The sequence below is a fragment of the Anneissia japonica genome, unplaced genomic scaffold (assembly GCF_011630105.1).
Source record: "Anneissia japonica isolate Jap-2015-1 unplaced genomic scaffold, ASM1163010v1 scaffold3903_len37827_cov105, whole genome shotgun sequence".
NCBI classification, from domain to species: Eukaryota; Metazoa; Echinodermata; class Crinoidea; order Comatulida; family Comatulidae; genus Anneissia; species Anneissia japonica.
The window spans coordinates 11155-29487 of record NW_022749571.1 but is presented as its reverse complement, the minus strand read 5'-3'; the positions used below and the strand labels follow the sequence as shown (position 1 = coordinate 29487).

The 18333-nt window shown below is 33.6% G+C and overlaps 1 protein-coding gene across 1 annotated transcript in view; it reads right to left on the bottom strand.

Annotated features, from left to right (window-relative positions):
* Nucleotides 1-10340: 10340 nt before the first annotated feature.
* Nucleotides 10341-18333, bottom strand: part of LOC117121116 (lysosomal aspartic protease-like) — a 9722-nt gene continuing 1729 nt past the window's right edge. Inside the window, exons 3-8 of the mRNA XM_033266216.1 lie at nt 16194-16312; nt 14448-14647; nt 14197-14319; nt 12981-13122; nt 12135-12233; nt 10341-11269 (exon numbers count right to left, since the gene is read on the bottom strand). Of these exons, the coding sequence (XP_033122107.1) occupies nt 11108-11269; nt 12135-12233; nt 12981-13122; nt 14197-14319; nt 14448-14647; nt 16194-16312 (845 nt within the window). The 3' untranslated portion in view covers nt 10341-11107. The remainder of the gene's footprint in view (nt 11270-12134; nt 12234-12980; nt 13123-14196; nt 14320-14447; nt 14648-16193; nt 16313-18333) is intronic.

The following is an 18333-nucleotide window of genomic DNA, read 5'->3' as shown; positions in this document are numbered from 1 at the left end:
AAAGTGGGCCCCCCCCCCCCCCCCCCCACTAAATCCGCCCCTGGTAGCAGTAAATGATTGTGCTGCCAATCGAAAGATAGGGGTTCAAGCGCCAAGCTGTCATTATTTTGTACCCTTGGGCAGAACAAAGGCCTCTCCACCTGAGTTCCCACATGGTTTACTGTTTTCTATTATTTTATTAAACTCTTATCTTTCCATGTAAGTATCAAGACACTGTTCAGTAATGTTTGATTTTACTTTGAAGTAAATTGCAAACTCTAAAAACAATTAAAAAACGGTAACATTTGGGAAGTTCAAAACAAACTAATATCATTAATCTTGTAACTTTAAACGCGCACAGCCTCAGTAAAGTCAACACGTCAGTTTTAGGGACAGAAGTGCTAACGTTTGTGAAACTAAACTGTTAAAAAGCTTGTGTTGTTTTAATCATAGAAGCCGATCTGATCATTAGTTTCATTGTTATCTTAGTCAGCTCTATACCAATACCTACAGATTGCAAATATGATACGAGAGTTCGTTTTATTTTGTGTAAGCTCAAAACTTCATCTTTAAACTTTCCTTCCAATCTGTATCATCTGCTTTTTGAACTAAACTGTGCAAACACCCTTTAGGTAATATGCAAGAACTCATGGAAGAATATATTCCTTGTCCCCGTGTACGTTAAATAATGTATGTAATCTTCAAAAAAGGGTAAGAATTGCCTGCCGGTGTGCTGCCTAATGTACCACCAAAAGGACCCCACTGGAAATAAGCCTTTGGACTGGCGTTGGCAATCCTTGATGTATTTTACACAGAAAAAATCCTATCCCATCCAAATGTAACATTTATTTTGATATTTTTTATTATACTATAAATTGTAAATCTTGGTAAATATATAGTGTAATTGTAATATAGGCCTATTGTAAGTAAATATCGTCGATAATGCTTACAGAGTTGTGGACTATGTATAATATTTAAATACAGCATTAAAATAGGCCTTCGTTTGTACATTTTAAGATTTAACTAGACATAATTACATGGTAATACTATTATGAATGACATCAAAAGAATGCATTATTTGAGTTCTCAATATTGGTTGTCGATGTCTACAAGATTGTCTACATGAACAAACATTCATGAAACAGCGCACGTATACATTTGTGTAGTGTATTGATGTTAATCCGGAGAAAGAACGACGATATAGGAATAGTAGGCTATGAGGAGTTTATTCGAATAGATACAGTACCGGTACGGTATATTAATTTCAATGGTGAAAAATGTCAAGAATGTAGACACTATATAGACAGCAGTGTCTATTTAATATAGACACTATTTAGTTTTGTAAAAACGCCCGCTAACCTTGTGATTTAAAAACGCAAAACCCTTTTGATTTCCTTTTTTTAATCATAGTGTGCAAATTTTTCTTAAATCCGAGAAGCATCCGGGACAGCCTTCGAATACGGAATATTAATACAGTCAACAATCTCGGTACATTTTGTATAACAAAAAGTTAAAATTGACTATTTGCTTATTATCTTCATTACATTTAACCTGTTTGGGGAAAAAACGCCAAATAAGGTCGGTTTTTTAGACAAAAAAGTGCAAAAATATGAAACTAAATTAGATGGTACATACTTTTTCAAACAAAAGAGTTTCATTAGTTATTGTTATTGTTTGTATTAAATTAGCTTTATACAAACATTACAATGAGTAATTTGTAGATTGCAACTATGATATGAGAGTAACTTTATTAGTCATGGTCTATTATATATTTTACAACCTTTCAAGACATGAGCGCACTACCCAGATGATGGCAGCAAACATAAAATGTACAAGTGAGCATAATTAAGATTCTAAATGTGTGTTATTTAAAATCCTTCTTTTCAATGATTAGACATCTTTAAAAATATCAGCGTCCATTCATGATTTCTGGGCGATTCCAACTTAGTTTGCAGAAAGTATATGACAACGATATGGAAAGAACCAGATGAGATGACATTATTGGGAGGATTTATAATGATAGAAATTGAATTAACTTAATATAATACAAAGAACCAAATTAAAAACGAAGACTGCCCAAACTGCACACATTTTCAGGAGTTGGCCTTAAAAAATGATTATATCGAAGACAAAAATGTTTAACTCAAAAATATATAAAATATTAAAAATAAAAAATAACTTCTATCCTCAATCTATATACAGTATTATTTTATTTCAGTGCACTGTTATTAACTTCTATGAAATTAAATTATCGAAAAGAATTATCACACATACACTTAATAAATGCCAGGCTCCGGAGGAAAAGATTTTTTGATATGTTGTACAATACAACTGATTTTTCTATGGAAAACTTGGAAACGGTTCCAAATTTTAGTGTCTTAGAAAAATCAGTTGTATCAGTTAACAATTGTTCTTAATATTATTTCAAGACCAACTTTAAAATTTCAAAATAGAAACTTCCATCTTCAATCTGCACCATTTTATTTTAACGCATTGTTACTAACCTCTACAAAATGAAATCATCGACATAACAAAGATACAGATTCAAGCACCCAGCTGGTCGTTTTTTTTTTTGTTTTTTTTTTGGTACACCTGGGCAGCTGATTTAACCTATTTAACCAACGAGAGCAAAGTGGGCGTGGTCGGGCTCACCCAGAATCTTTCGGAGGTGGTCTAGGGGGTTTCAGAAGCTTTTGTAAAATCGATTATTTTTAGATTCTACTATGTGAAATTGTGTTTCCCCTTCTGATGTCATTCCTACTTCAACTTGGGTCTCCTGTGTTTGTGTTCTTTAATATGCATGTCTCCATGTAGAAGTACAAGTAGGTACAGGTATGATTGGATACCAGTGAGCTGATTACTAGCTGATTTACTGAGGATAATCCACAAAAGACATGTTTTCAGTGGGGTCATTCTGGTGGTGATTGGGGAGATAATCCCCTACTCTTTCCCAAAGAGTTTACAGTGGCGTAGAAAAGTATTTTTCATTTGGGGGGGGGGGAGATGATTGGCGTGTTAGCCAGTGTCGTAACAGGCTAACACGCCAAAAAAAATGACGGTTTTTACCGGGCTGACCAAGCCGTCGTACCAAGCTGGGTAATAAGAGAAAAGAAAGAGGGGAGAGGGAGGGAAAGAGAAAGGGGAAAAGAAAATGAAAGAAAAAAAAAGACAAGAATAAAAAGGAAGATATCATAATGACCAGACTCACAACACCCTGCAAACCCTTCTCCATTTCAAAAACACTCTTTGATCTATGCTGCCCGATGGCGTAACCACTGGGGGACAAGGGGAAAATATCTATCTTTGAAAAATCTTCCCCACCCCTTTATAAATGCCCTTTTCATCCCCTGAAAGTGCTTCGCGTGCATTTCTTGTTAACATGGGCCAATTTCCTCTAAAATTGCACATTTTAGGGAGTTTTGATCATTTCCAACTAAATTAGAATTAAAAACAACGGGGAAAATATCCATCTTTGGAAAATCTTTCCCCACCCCTTGACAAATGCATCCTCTGAAAGTGCCTAAAATTCTCAAATTCTTTGCGCGCATTTGTTACAGTAGGCCAATTTCCTCTATAAATTGCACATTTTAGGGAGTTTTCATCAATTCCGACAAAATTAGAATTAAAAACACAAAAATATATATATATATTTTTTTTTTTTTTTTTCGCGCACATTTTTTAGGGCTTATTTAGGTTTATCCTTTTAAGTTAATTAAACACATAATAGTCCCAAACTCAAGAAAGACAAATTTAAGATAGATCGTTTTAACCTAAAAGAAGGGCCTCAATGTGTATTGATGGTGAAAGAATATGTTTGTAATAAATAAAACCATGATGAATATGCTTATATTTAGTTTCAAACACACGTGTGTGGTCTACGGTATATTATAAATAAGATAAGCCCTATGTCGTATTGCTTTCTATACGGGGAGTGGGGTGGGGTGGGTACGCGCCTGGTGTTAGCGCCAATGTGGCCCTTGTGCAGACAGGGGATGTGCCCCCCTCTGAAGCTGGAAACCTTGTTTTTGCAAAATAAATTGATGCAATTTGCTAGTATAGGCCTAATCAATAAATTCCTCATCAACCGATATAACCTTAAACATTCTTGGAATTGACATAACATTACTGATGTCGTACACACCCTTCAGTGTGAAATGTGGCTCTCTTTGCAAGCACATCTAACATCTAAGGAAAGAAGAGCTTAGATTGGTACCAGATAAAATATTTTTGTTATCAACATTAACACATTATGCTAATTTTCATCTTTGTAAGTGCATAAGACAGTACAAATTATTACTGTGACAGTCATTTGAAGTGTATAAAGCTCCATTTTATCCCATACATAGTCAAAATATTGGGGGGATCCCCCCCCCCCTTGTCAAAAATTGATCCCCCCCATCCCCCGGGATCTACGCCTATGTACAGTACACATTCTTTAATATGCACATGAGCCATATATCGCACACTCATCCGGAAGATGAAACACAATGAGAGCAGACGATTGAACCAGGGACCAAGAAATATCTGCGGTTCAGCCCACACAATTGAATGATAGCAATTCAGGTATTTAGTACTTTTATTGATCATCAAAAATGCAAAATGACACTTTCCACTGTCACATTTTATATGTTATTGCCTATAATACTGCCAAAGTAACTGAGTTGTTTATTGTCTAGCTTTCCTTATTTCCTATTTTACATGTTTTCTGCATTCCATTTAACAAAAAAATGTATAAACATTGTATAACTGAGTTAATAAAAATAACATAAACATATCATATAATTTTGCATTCACCTGTACACCTATTGTATTCTAAATGTATATGGTTATGTACTTAACATAAATGCTCTCATTTCAAATTAAGATTTTCCTGGAAAGCAGAAACCATTTCTGGAAAGGTATAAAATTATATAAAATATAGAGCTTTTTATCATATAAAATGCTAAATGAATAAATTCAAAAGAAACATTTAATTAAATTGACTGCTATTTTCTATTAATCCAAATCTGTACCTGTTTCATGAGAATATCAACACACCAGTACTGACTTATTTATTTTAAAGCTATTGCAAACACTAAAGAGGGCTTAGGAAATATAACATTTGGACTTTGCAATAATAAGTTGATAATAAATTAATATTATACTTCTTGTAACTTTCAACTTATTGAGTGAAACTGTTAAGCCCCATCCAAATTATCAAATTTTATTTGACAAACACATGACATGCCTAAATATGGTCATGATGACATCACATCATGACCATATACAGCCACATCATGACTATATATGGGCATAAATTAGTTTTTTGTAAGGAAAATTTGATAGTGTTGACAAAGCTTTACACAGCCTCAGCAAAGCCGACACGATCAGAACCCTTGTCAAACTCGGTGTAAAATTTCCTGATGAACACATCACTAAGAATCCAAAGAGGGCCAGCAGGCGGAGGTATATCAAGAGCTTGAAACCCACTCAGACAGATGGTCTCACTCCCTTGTGAAACCTACAATAAAAATATAAACATTGTAAAAAATATTGTGGAGATATTTCCCCCTGCATATGAAAATTCAATAAAATATGCTGAGTAAGATACATACTTTACCTGCATCTTTGTTTACACATTGGTTTTTAAGTGGTATTGCTTTGGTAGAGCCAGGGTGCTTGCTCTTTTGGTGTGAACAACTTCGCTGACTCTCTACCAATTAGTGAAGCTGTGTACACCTAAGAGTAAGCATACTGGTTTTACCTAAAAAAAATTTGTTTAACCAATAAAATTTATTTTGTTATTTGGTTTTATATTTGTATTTAGATGCATTCTGTTTTAAATTCTTGGATCTGCCAATAAAATAGACGGCTCCTAGCACCACCCCACTCACCCACTAGCAATAACTCAGGCCTCGCCCCTCTGTTGACGCTTCACTCCAGTAGAAATAAGTTTTACATTTTTTGGGCTGTTAATTAGGGTCATGTTTTGTGCAATTTTCATCTTTTCGGTATTTTGTAAATTGTTTTTATGTATGTATTTTATGACTCTGATTACGAATAAATTCAATCAATCAATCAATCATATCCCAGAACCAGTAATGTAAATACCCTTGAAAGAACGATCTTCAGAAAACTCTAAGGATTGTTCAATTTTTTACCAAAAGGAAAAAAAAGGACCCCACTGGAAATAAGTCTGGACTTGCGTGGGTCATCGTTGGTGTATTTCACACCGAAAACTCCATTCCAATCCTAAAGTACATAATTTTGATATTATTATGTACATAATTTTTCTACTATAAATCTAGTAACTTTTTTCTGTCTATATATTCCATACTTCCTCTTTAATATTCTCTGTATCAATTAGTTGTAATTTTTACCCAACAAACCTGTAGTAAAATATAGAGTAATTATATCTAAAATATTTAAAGTAAATAGTTTCTAAAATATTGTGGACTAGGTATATATTCAAATGCAGCATTAAAGTAGTTTTTTTTTATTTCTATACTTCCTTCGCTTTCATTTAAAAATAAAGATTAACTAGACATAAATTCATCAGTAATATTATAATACTAGCAAAGAGAATGGCCGCAAAAGAATAAAGTGTTATTTGAGTTCTCAATATTGCTTGCCGATGTCTGCAAAACTGTCATTACATCCGACAGAACAAACATTCAACAATACACGTATGCATCTTTAGTGAATTAATGTTAATCAGGAGAAAGAGCAACGTCGTATTATAAGTTAATTTAGCATGAATAACCAGATTATTAATATACTTAGCAATCGACATACTTTTTGTACAAACATAAGGTATTACTTGATCAGACTACTATTATTACAACAGAATTAAATTGATAACGACTATTCAGTTTAATGATAATGCTACTAATAAAATGTTTATTAATTTTAATGTCAAGCACTCTGAATACAATATAGACATGTTTTTTTTAATTGGAAATGCCCACAATAATAATAATAATAATAATAATAATAATAATATTTGCATTACCATTACATGTTTGAGAAAGAAACGCCAATCAAAATGAGCGCACATGCGCGATGGTGACAGCAAACATACAACTACAAGCGAGCAGAATTAAGATTCATAATATCTCTTTAATGAGAGTGGACTGCAAAATTAAACAAAAGGATACACTCTGAAAATTCCAGCGTCCATCTGTGATTTCTTAGCGACCCTAGTTTGCAGAAAGTTGCACTACATGATATTGATAGTGAAAGAACCGGATTGATATGACAATTTGGAGGTAGCCATTTTTTTGAGGATTTTTAATTACAGAAATTAAATTTAATAAATATTATACGCAGAACCATGAAAACGAAGAGACTATCCAAACTGCACAAATTATCAGACGTTGGCCTTAAAAAAATTATTTTGTCCCAAAGACCAAATTAAAAACTCAAAAATATATTTAATATTCCAAATAGACATCAACTTCTATACTCAATCTATTATAAAATTAAATCATCGAACATATTTATCACACACTGCTGATTCGTGAAAGTGGTAGTGCAGCAGTAAATGATTGGGGCTTCCCATCAAAAGATAGGCTTTCAAGCGCCAAGCTGGTTGTTTTTACCATTGGGCAACTAACTAAACAAAGTTTTCTCTCTGCCTAGAGTTTCCTTGGTGTATAATAATAATAATTACACCGGAGAAATCCTATCCAATCCAAAAGTAACTTTTATTTTGATACTTTTTTATACTATAAATTGCAAATCTTGGTATATACATACAGTAGTGTAATTGTAATATATTGTAAGTAAATATTGTCGATAATGCTTACAGAGTTGTGGACTAGGTGTACATATTCAAATACAGCATTAAAATAAGCCTTGTATTTCAATACTTGGAGTATGTATTATACTTTCTAATCAGTGGACCTTTCGGTTTTAAAATAGGCCTTCGTTTGTACATTTTAAGATAAAGAGTAACTAGACATAATTACATGGTAATAATATTATGAATGACAGCAAAAGAATGCATTATTTGAGTTCTCAATATTGGTTGTCGATGTCTACAAGATTGTCAACAGAACAAACATTCATGAAACAGCGCACGTATACATTTGTGTAGTGTACTGATGTTAATCCGGAAAAAGAACGACGATATAGGAATAGTAGGCTAATAGGCATTTAGGTTTATTCGAATAGATGCAGTACGGTATATTAATTTCAATGGTGAAAAATGTCAAGAATGTAGACATTATATAGACAGCAGTGTCTATTTAATATAGACACTATTTAGTTTTGTAAAAAACCCTCTAACCTTGTGATTTAAAACACAAAACCCTTTTGATTTCCTTTACTTTAATCATAGTGTGCAATTTTTTCTTAAATCCGAGAAGCATCCGGGACAGCCTTCGAATACAGAATATTAATACAGTCAACTATCTCGGTACATTTTGTATAACAAAGAGTTAAAGTTGAATATTTGCTTGATATTATCATTACATTTAACATGTTTGGGAAAAACGCCAAATAAGGTCAGGTCCGTAGCCAGGTTCTTCCGGGGGGGGGGGGAGGTTTTCTGGGCGTGAGGTCCACAGTGCCCCGGTGGGGTCGGCGAAACCCCATAAGTAAGAGGATTTTTGTGCTTTACAGGTCTAAATAATGCTATAAAAGCATATATGTTTGAAAATATCTGTGTCTGGGTGGGTCTGTAGTGCATTAGTTGGGTTGGAGGACTTATTTAGGAAATTTAAAGAGGGGGTTTTGCCAGAAAAGAGGCCTGAACACGAATACGGGCCTGAAGGTCGATTTTTAGATAAACGTGCAAAAATATGAAACTAAATTAGATGGTACATACTTTTTCAAACAAAAGAGTTTCATTAGTTCATGTTATTGTTTGTATTAAATTAGCTATACAAACATTACAATGAGTAATTTGTAGATTGCAACTATGATATGAGAGTAACTTTATTAGTCATGGTCTAGATTTCATAACGTTTCAAGACATGAGCGCACAAACCAGATGATGGCAGCAAACATAAAATATACGAAGTGAGCATAATTAAGATTCTAAATGTGTGTTATTTAAAATTCTTCTTTTCAACGATTAGACTCTTTGAAAATATCAGCGTCCATTCATGATTTCTGGGCCATTCCAGCTTAGTTTGCAGAAAGTACATGCCAATGATATGGAAAGAACCAGATGAGATGACATTATTGGGAGAATTTATGATAGAAATTGAATTAAATTAATATAATACAAAGAACCGAATTAAAACGAAGACTGCACAAACTGCACACATTTTCAAGAGTTGGCCTTAAAAAATAATTATTTATCGCGAAGACCAAATTTTTTAACTCAAAAATATATCTAATATTCAAAATATAAATTAACGTCTATCCTCAATCTATTTACTACTTTTTTCAGTACACTATTATTAACTTCTATGAAAATAAATAATCGAAAAGAATTATCACACATACACTTGATTAAGGCCAGGCTTTGGAGGAAAAGATTTTTTTGATATGTTGTACAACTGATTATTCTACGGAAAACTCTGGAAAAAGTTCCAAATTTGTGTGTCTTTCAGTTGTATTAGTTAACAATAGTTCTTAATATTATATCAAGACCAACTTTAAAATTTCAAAATAGAAACTTCCATCTTCAATCTACACCATTTTATTTCAATGCATTGTTACTGACCTCTACAAAATGAAATCATCGACATAACAATTAACATCACATGCTATTGATTCTTCTAATCCAAAATACAGATTCAAGCGCCCAGCTGGTCGTTATTTTGGGGCTTTTTTCTTTTTCTTTTTTTTTGGTACCCTTGGGCAACTGAATTAACCTATTTTTTTTCTGCACCAAAGAGGTTTAATTCAGGGGTGGAGCCAGTACTTCAACAGAGTGGGTTTCCCGACGAGAGCAAAGTGGGCGTGGTCGGGCGTCACCCACTATCTTTCAGAAGTGGTCTAGGGGGTTCAGAATCTTTTGTAAAATCGATTATTTTTAGATTCTACTATGTTAAATTGTGTTTCCCGACTGATGTCATTCCTACTTCAACTTGGGTCTCCTGTGTTTGTGTTCTTTAATATGCATGTCTCCACGTAGAAGTACTGTACAAGCAGGTACCGGTAGGATTGGATACCAGTGAGCTGATTACTAGCTGATTCACCGAGGATAATCCACAAAAGAAATGTTTTCAGTGGGGTCATTCTGGTGGTGATTGGGGAGATAATCCCCTACTCTTTTCCAAAGAGTGTACAGTACGCGTTCTTTAATATGCACATGAGCCATATTGCACACTCATCCGGAAGATGAGACACAATGAGAGCAGACAATTGAACCAGGGACAAGAAATATCCGCGATTCAGCCCACACAATTAAATGATAACAATTCAGATATATTTTATTTTTTACTTTTATTGACCATCAAAAATGCAAAATGACACTTCCACTGTCACATTTTATATGTTAATGCCTATAATACTGCCAAAGTAACTGAGTTGTTTATTGTCTAGCTTTCCTTATTTGCTATTTTACATGTTTTCTGCATTCCATTTAACAAAAAAAATGTATAAACATTGTATAACTGAGTTAATAAAAATAACATAAACATATCATATAATTTTGCATTCACCTGTACATCTATTGTATTCTATATGTATAGGTCTAATACTTAACATAAATGCTCTCATTTCAAATTAAGATTTGCCTGGAAAGCAGAAACCATTTCTGGAAAGGTATAAAATTATATAAAATATAGAGCTTTTTATCATATAAAATGCTAAATGAATAAATTCAAAAGAAACAATTAAGTAAATTGACTGCTATTTTCTATTAATCCAAATCTGTACCTGTTTCATGAAAAAATCAACACACCTTGCAGTACTGACTTATTTATTTTAAAGCTATTGCAAACACTAAAGAGGGCTTATGAACTAAAACATTTTGAATTTGCAACACTTGCAAGTTAATAACAAATGAATATTATACTTCTTGTTACTTTCAACTTATTGAGTAAAACTGTTAAGCCCCATCAAAATTATCAAATTTTATTTGACAAAAACATGACATGCCTAAATATGGTCATGATGACATCACATCATGACTATATATGGGCATAAAACTTTTTTTTGTCAAAAAAAATTTGATAGTGTTGACAAAGCTTTACACAACCTCAGCAAAGCCGACACGATCAGCACCCTTGTCAAACTCAGTGTAAAATTTCCCGAGGAACACATCACCAAGAATCCAAAGAGGGCCAGCGGGTGGAGGTATATCAAGAGCTTGAAACCCACTCAGACAGATGGTCTCACTCCCCTGTGAAACCTACAATTAAAATATAAACATTGTAAAGAATATTGTGGAGATTTTCCCTGCATATGAAATTTGAATAAAATATGCTGAAACATACATACTGTACTTTGCATCTTTGTTTACACATTAGTTTTAAGTGGTATTGCTTTTGTACAACCAGTGTGCTTCACTGCTTGCCCTTTTAATGTGAACAGCTTCACTGACTGTCAAACAGTAGACAAAACTGTGTACACCGAAGGGCGAATATACTGGTTTAACTTTTTAAAAATTTGTTAAACCAGTGAGATTTATTTTGTTATTTAGTTTTATATTTCTTTTGGGTGTACCGAAAATTGATGCACCCACATGAACAAAATACACTTTGTTGTACACTCTTATGTTTAATTTTATACTTGTAGTTTCATGTATTTCAGATGTTTTATTTTCTTTTTGTTATTCTGAGTTCATGAATGTGCCAACACTGTCAAACAAGTGATTCCAGTAAATTGATTGACTAAATTATCTTCAGTATATTTATAAAATTTCTTGTATGTATCGAGCAAAAAAGTCCTATCAATGCAGCAGACCAGAGGAAAAGTAGACGCAGCACCAGACCATACAGGCATTTCCTTCTGCTTACATTGTACCAGATTGATTATTAAATTTATTTCCTGCTTGCATCGCACATAAAAATACTTCTTTAGACTAGAGAGGGCGCTATTATATTATTAGTGTAGGCTCATAGAATAAGTGATCGACATTTTGTTAGATTGTTGGATTGATTGTTAGAAGGTGGGTTATTTTATTAATTGTTTCACATATTGATAGGTTGAGGGGTCCACGCCCCTTGTCGGGGAAGCCTAGCCCCCCGGGGGAAAAATTTAACTACTATACTAACCTTAAGAACATAGTCTTCTCCAGATAAGAAAAATGCCTTTCCACCAAGGATAAAACCAACATATGGCAAAGATGCCACTTTATCACATTCAAAGGCATACTGTGAAAATGGAAAATAAATAATACAATTGATATTAACAACAAACGGTAAGCTCAGATATTAAAATGTGTGGATATTACAAGATATAGTACAGAGCATATTAACTAAACATATGAAAAAATACCCTTTAAGTGCATTTCACTTATTCAATTTTACTTTCATTACTTTTTTTTTTAATGCAGCTTTTAAGACACAAATATTCTTATTCACAATTTTACTTGAGTAAAATAAATTACTGTTCATCAGCTTAATGTTCTTTATTTGGTATTTTTATTATTTTATTTATCTTTATACTAGGATTTATATAACGCACATATCCAGAAAACCTTTCCCTGGTAAGTGGATACAGAATCAATCATGTGCAACATCCCCTGCTCGCTGGGGAGTATTCCTAGTTATGCGTGTAATCAGCACTACTAATTTCATTCCGAATTATTCTCCTCCTACAAGTTACCCATTTACTCCTAAGTGAAGAGAGGCAAATGTAGATAAGTGTCTTGCCCAAGGACACAAGCTGTGTGACGAATCTTAGTCTCACACCCCAGAATTTCCACTTGAAAGTCCATGAGGCTACACTGTGCCACACACATCTATGTATTTGTCAATACTGCATGCATTACTCCAGTTAATTATGAATAACGATTAGTTTGTTTCGCCCACGTTTGGTAGGTTTACATTTATGATATCATTACATATGTTTTATATCTACAAACAACAAATATGTTCAACATTCACTTTTTAACTTACCGATCCTTCAATTACTTTAGCTCCTAGTTCCTTGTTAATAGCAACAATGTCTTTTGTTGGACCGGCAATCAGAGATGTGCCAGTATCTGCAATAACTTCACATCCATTAGGGCAAAATTTAGACCCACCTTTGATTACGACAATGAAAATGCAATAACATAAAATCTTAATTTCAATTTCACTTTATAGAATTAAAAAAATCAAATCCAAAGCTCAGGTTTACATTTTAAACCTAATATTGTATACAAATACCACCAAAACAATATGAGGTTCAACATTTTTTCAACCAGAGCCTTGAGACGATTTGATTGTGTAAGGCGTTCAACAATATTCTACCATTATATTGTTTATTAAACTATATTTGTGGGAGCCCTTTCAGCATGGATGCTTTGATACTTTGACACTATAAATTTTCTCAAAATCAGGTTTCCATACATCTAAATCTGGTGTCCATCTAAATGTTGAACAATCACTTCTCTGGGTCTCTTTATATTTAGGAACCCATTCACAAACCAATGTGATTTATAGATTCAAATAGACTACAGTATAATCTCAATGTTTGATTTTCCAACCATCTGACTCATTTTGTGGTGAGACCTCACATTTGTAAGTGTTAGTTACAGTATGGACCTTATTAATAGGTCCATGGTTACAGTGTCATTTTATATTGTATTGACTTTTGTTAAAGACAGATGTATTAAAGATTTGAGTATGGATTCAGGGAGTATAGATACATGTTTGTGTGGCTTTTTATCAAAATTAATACTGTAAAAAATATGCAAATTAATAATTTTAGCCTTTTAATTATGGTATTGAAGCAAAATTTTAAAAATATTTTACTTGGTACAGTAAATGTTTACATTGACCATCTTTTTTCATTAGGAACATTTTGTATTTACTAAAATATCTTAACAAATGGCGTTACACCTCAGTTTTACAACTTTTTATAATAAAAATACATATTAGAAAATATTTTGAAAAGAAATGCTAAAATTTATCCAGTATTTAAACATTGCCATTTTGCATTATAGATGATTGTGCAATGTGGCAATGTAAAAATAGTGCCATATTGCATTATAGATGATTGTGTATTTCAATTTTTCAAGCAAAATTACCAAAATGTTATTCATATATAATAATTTGTCTTTTTGATGAATAAAGGTGGGATGACCCTAATAAAGATTTTTAAAAAATCCCAAAAAAAAACACCACTCGCCTGTCCATATTGAACTGCCAATAACCCTTACGTGTCACCTTTTCATAAGAGAAACTTCCCTTGTAGTATTTTGGATCTGACCCACCAAGAATAAGCTCTCCTCCGGTGCTATCACTGGTATTTCTAGAACACAAAGACAAAAGTTCTTTCAGAATTAATTATGTACTGTACGTGGTGTACTGCAAGCATTAATAATATTATTGTTACTTCGCCATGCAAACCTTCAAACAATACATTATTCAATTCCTTACCGATCTAAATAGAAAGAGAATATTGGTTTATCAACGACCTTCTGCTCTACAAACGTATCAAAGACTGTTTGGACACCGTCCACTGCAATCTCACTGTACCCCATGCCAAGAATTCCATCAAATTTGGCAGCAACAAACGTCATTCCTGGTTCTTGTGTTGCTTCTGCAAAAGTTTGATTCTTGGCAACAATGCTTCCAATCTATCAATATATTGGATAAGATTACACTTACATTAAATTAAATTCAATCATGTGCTTTTATGGAATATGGATGGAGTGAGCCCTCTATAATCTTTATCTCTGTAACTATGTCAGTACAGTACTAAATATTTCTATAGTTTTTTTAAACATGCATTGAGCTACAAAATTATTTAAAAAGCACATATTAGCACAGTATATTTAAGAAAATATATAAATATATAATATACACATGTAATATTCACATTTTAAAATTTTAATTCAACTACAGAGAACTTCCATATATACAAAATAACAAAATTAGGTTTTGGGTTGTTTAAGGCAATCACATTTGATACATAAGCCTAATAATACTGTGTCTTGAAATTATTTTTGTGTAAATTTTGTGTAAAACAAAAATAAATATCAGTTGCAACTTTAATACTTTGTTCTATTTCTAATTAGTGGATTTTTAAAAAATATGTATTGCACTAGCTATTAAGCATAATTTCATATTTTAAGCCACAATCGCACTGGACTTTTTTTGGTAAAACTAACCAACACGTTGGCTAGTTTTACCAGTGCGAACAGCACAGGAAGTTTACCTGACAGGAAACTTACCCAAGCCGCGCGGTTAATTTAACCAAGTCCCGCTTGCCCAGGAAAACTGACCAGGTTAGTTTTACCTAGCAGGAAAGTCCAATGCAAACAGCGCGAGTCGGGTAAACTTCCCAAGTCATCACAGTGAATGACCTTCCTCAGGCTGTCAGGCAATTTGAGCTGTGACCTGGAATAAAACGTCACACACAAACATCTTGATTAATTTCGCGCGTGTTTGCTAGTGTCTTGATTTTGAGTAATTTTGTCATTTTTTTCACTTGTTTACTCGGTTTGTTTCAATGGTCGATTTATATGGAGCATTAATAATAAATGTGCTAGGTCTTGGTGAGACAATCCATCGCGATTATCAACAAATACAACATGCCTAGCCTGTCGAAATGCCGTGCGCGCGCGCTTTCGTTAATTGTTTTGCCACACATACCGGAAGTGAACGTCATGATTTAGCGCCCCCAATAGTTGAATCTGTACGAATGGTTAGTTTCACCATGGCCTGTGGTAAAATTAACCACGTCGATAAATCCCAGTGCGAACGACAGGAAGTTTACCCATTGGAATGTTACTCACAGTCTCGGTAAAAATTTCCCTATTTTAAATCCAGTGCGATTGCGGCTTTAGTGTTTGGAATGTGCCCCTGAATATCATAACAAAAAATGCTGTGTTAACAGCTAAATATACACTGCCTTTCTTGTTTTGTATTAAAATATGGTATAAAAAGCGTCATGGTAATATATTACCACACAGCACAGAGTAAAAATTGGAGAGATCAGATCGATAGGTATTAGGGAAAAGTGTATTGGTGCACCATAGCAAAAGAGAGAATGATTTGGTGTCCAACATGTTGAGGCTTCCGTCCAGCAATGGACCAACAATAGCTGATGATGATATATAGCTGTTCCAGTAAATTGCTCTCCCAAACAAAAAACAAAAAAATAGTTAGAAATGTACTTACTGCAACACTGTCTGTGCTTAAGAATCCCTTCATGCTTCCAGTTCCATACACAATCTCTATACTTGTCCCATTTGGTTTATATGTGCTGGATTTGCTACTGTTGTATTTATTATGCAAAGCTGCAAGAAACCAGGTAAAAAGCACTTTGTATTAAATATGACTAACTTAAAAATGCTAAATTTGTACAGAGCTTTACAATAATACCCCTGGTCATTGGATTCAAACACTTAAAAAAACACATCCTCAGCTCCCTTCAGAGCACTATTCCATAAACTGCCTGAAATGAGAATCAGCGCTTGGTATTAAGCTGGGCACCCATTGCGCACGATAGTTGTCAGCCGACACGATTCTGGAGAATGCAATGTCACAACACAGGCACAACAGATCAATTTTAATGACAACCTGTTCAGACTGCCACCGACAAACACATGGCATCACGTTGTCTAACGTTCACTGGGAGTGGAGTTGGATTCGTCGGCCACCGGACGTTGCACTGGTGGGAGTGTTCGATGATGAAGTGAAAGGGTAAAATGTGGTATTAGGAGGTAACAGTTGGAGCATATTTTTTATCAGTAATTTTCAGGCTCCCCAAGCAACCTGCAACCTCAAATACAGCTTAGTGATGTTAATCAGATCGTTAGGAAAGTGCTATAACGTGTCAAAAAACCATCATAGATGAAAATAATAAAAATGAAACAGTATTGTTATGTATTCAGGTGTTTATTTATCACAATCTATAATAGAAAAATTTACAATGACGATACTCTTATTTGCCAATCTTGATAACCTCATCAGAGCCATATATACTGTGGCATACTGAAATTTCCTTTTGAAAATAAGCAAATTCATTTGTTTTAACATGATCTGTTTTACCTTTTATTTACTGACAATTAAATTTAGCATAATTAATTTTCAAAGTGTTTTTAATTACTTCTTTAAAATAAAAATACAAGTTTCATATTGCAGCTTCATCTGTCCTTGTATATAATGCACATTACTTTATAAAAAAAACAACTTGATTTTTATCAGTATGTTGATTGTAGAAGGTGCCTTTAATTCAGCTGTGCCCTCTTAAAATATGGAACACATACTTAGTTCCTTGATAATCAATTACTTAAAAATATTACAACTTGATTAGGGATAAATTATTATGAAACATGATTAACAATAGTAGATAATAATACCAAAAATTTGATTTCACAATAATATTTTCAAACAAGTACTGTAATGGTAATTTCATCCTCATGATCTAACAATATTCTAAGAAATAATGTTAAAATAATTCATGATTTAGATAACTTCAAATAAAAAACTTCACTCATTAATTTATAAAAGCAATACTCTATTGTAGAACTACACCTTAACTAACCTAAACTGTACTAAAAAAGACAACTCGCATGACCATCATGATTCAATGGTTAATGGTTATTAATTTATAGAGCGCAAAATACAAAAGTCTCTAAGCACTATCAGGCAAGTGTAAAGATGGAACGGAAACCAAAACCACAAAATAAAAAGAAGTGAAATTTGAATAGCATGCCAGCACCCAAACCGAAGTATGGGGATACGCCCTCATCGCTGGCTAGGGTTCAATCTAATTGAACTACAGTCAGCACCTGTTGAGTCTCGGCCATCTCGGATTCGGGCGCCTCCTATCCTAGTTAAAGCTATAAAAGCTAGCTGGCATGGAAATAGAAAAAAAATAAATTAAAGGGACGAGAATAAATGGGTCTTAAGTCGTTCTTTGAAAATGGTGACAGAAGATGACTCACGAATAAATAAAGGTAACAAGTTCCAAAACTTGAGCCCAGCAACCATAAACGATCGCTCCCCACAAGACTTTAACCAAAAGGATGGACAATAAAGATTGGTTGAGTCAGTTGTTGACCAGAGGGAACAAGTGCAAGTTGCAGAACGAACCTTAATTAATTCGGAAATGTATTGTGTTGATAACTTGTGAATTGATTTGTAAACATATAAAAGTACTTTGAATTCAATACGCTGTTTCACTAGCAACCAATGAAGACGACGAAGAGTAGGGGTGATGTGATGGAATTTAGGTGTCCCAGTGACAAGACGAGCAGCGATGTTCATCAATAGCTGCAGCTTTCTAATTGATGTTAATGGTATTCCGTAAAGG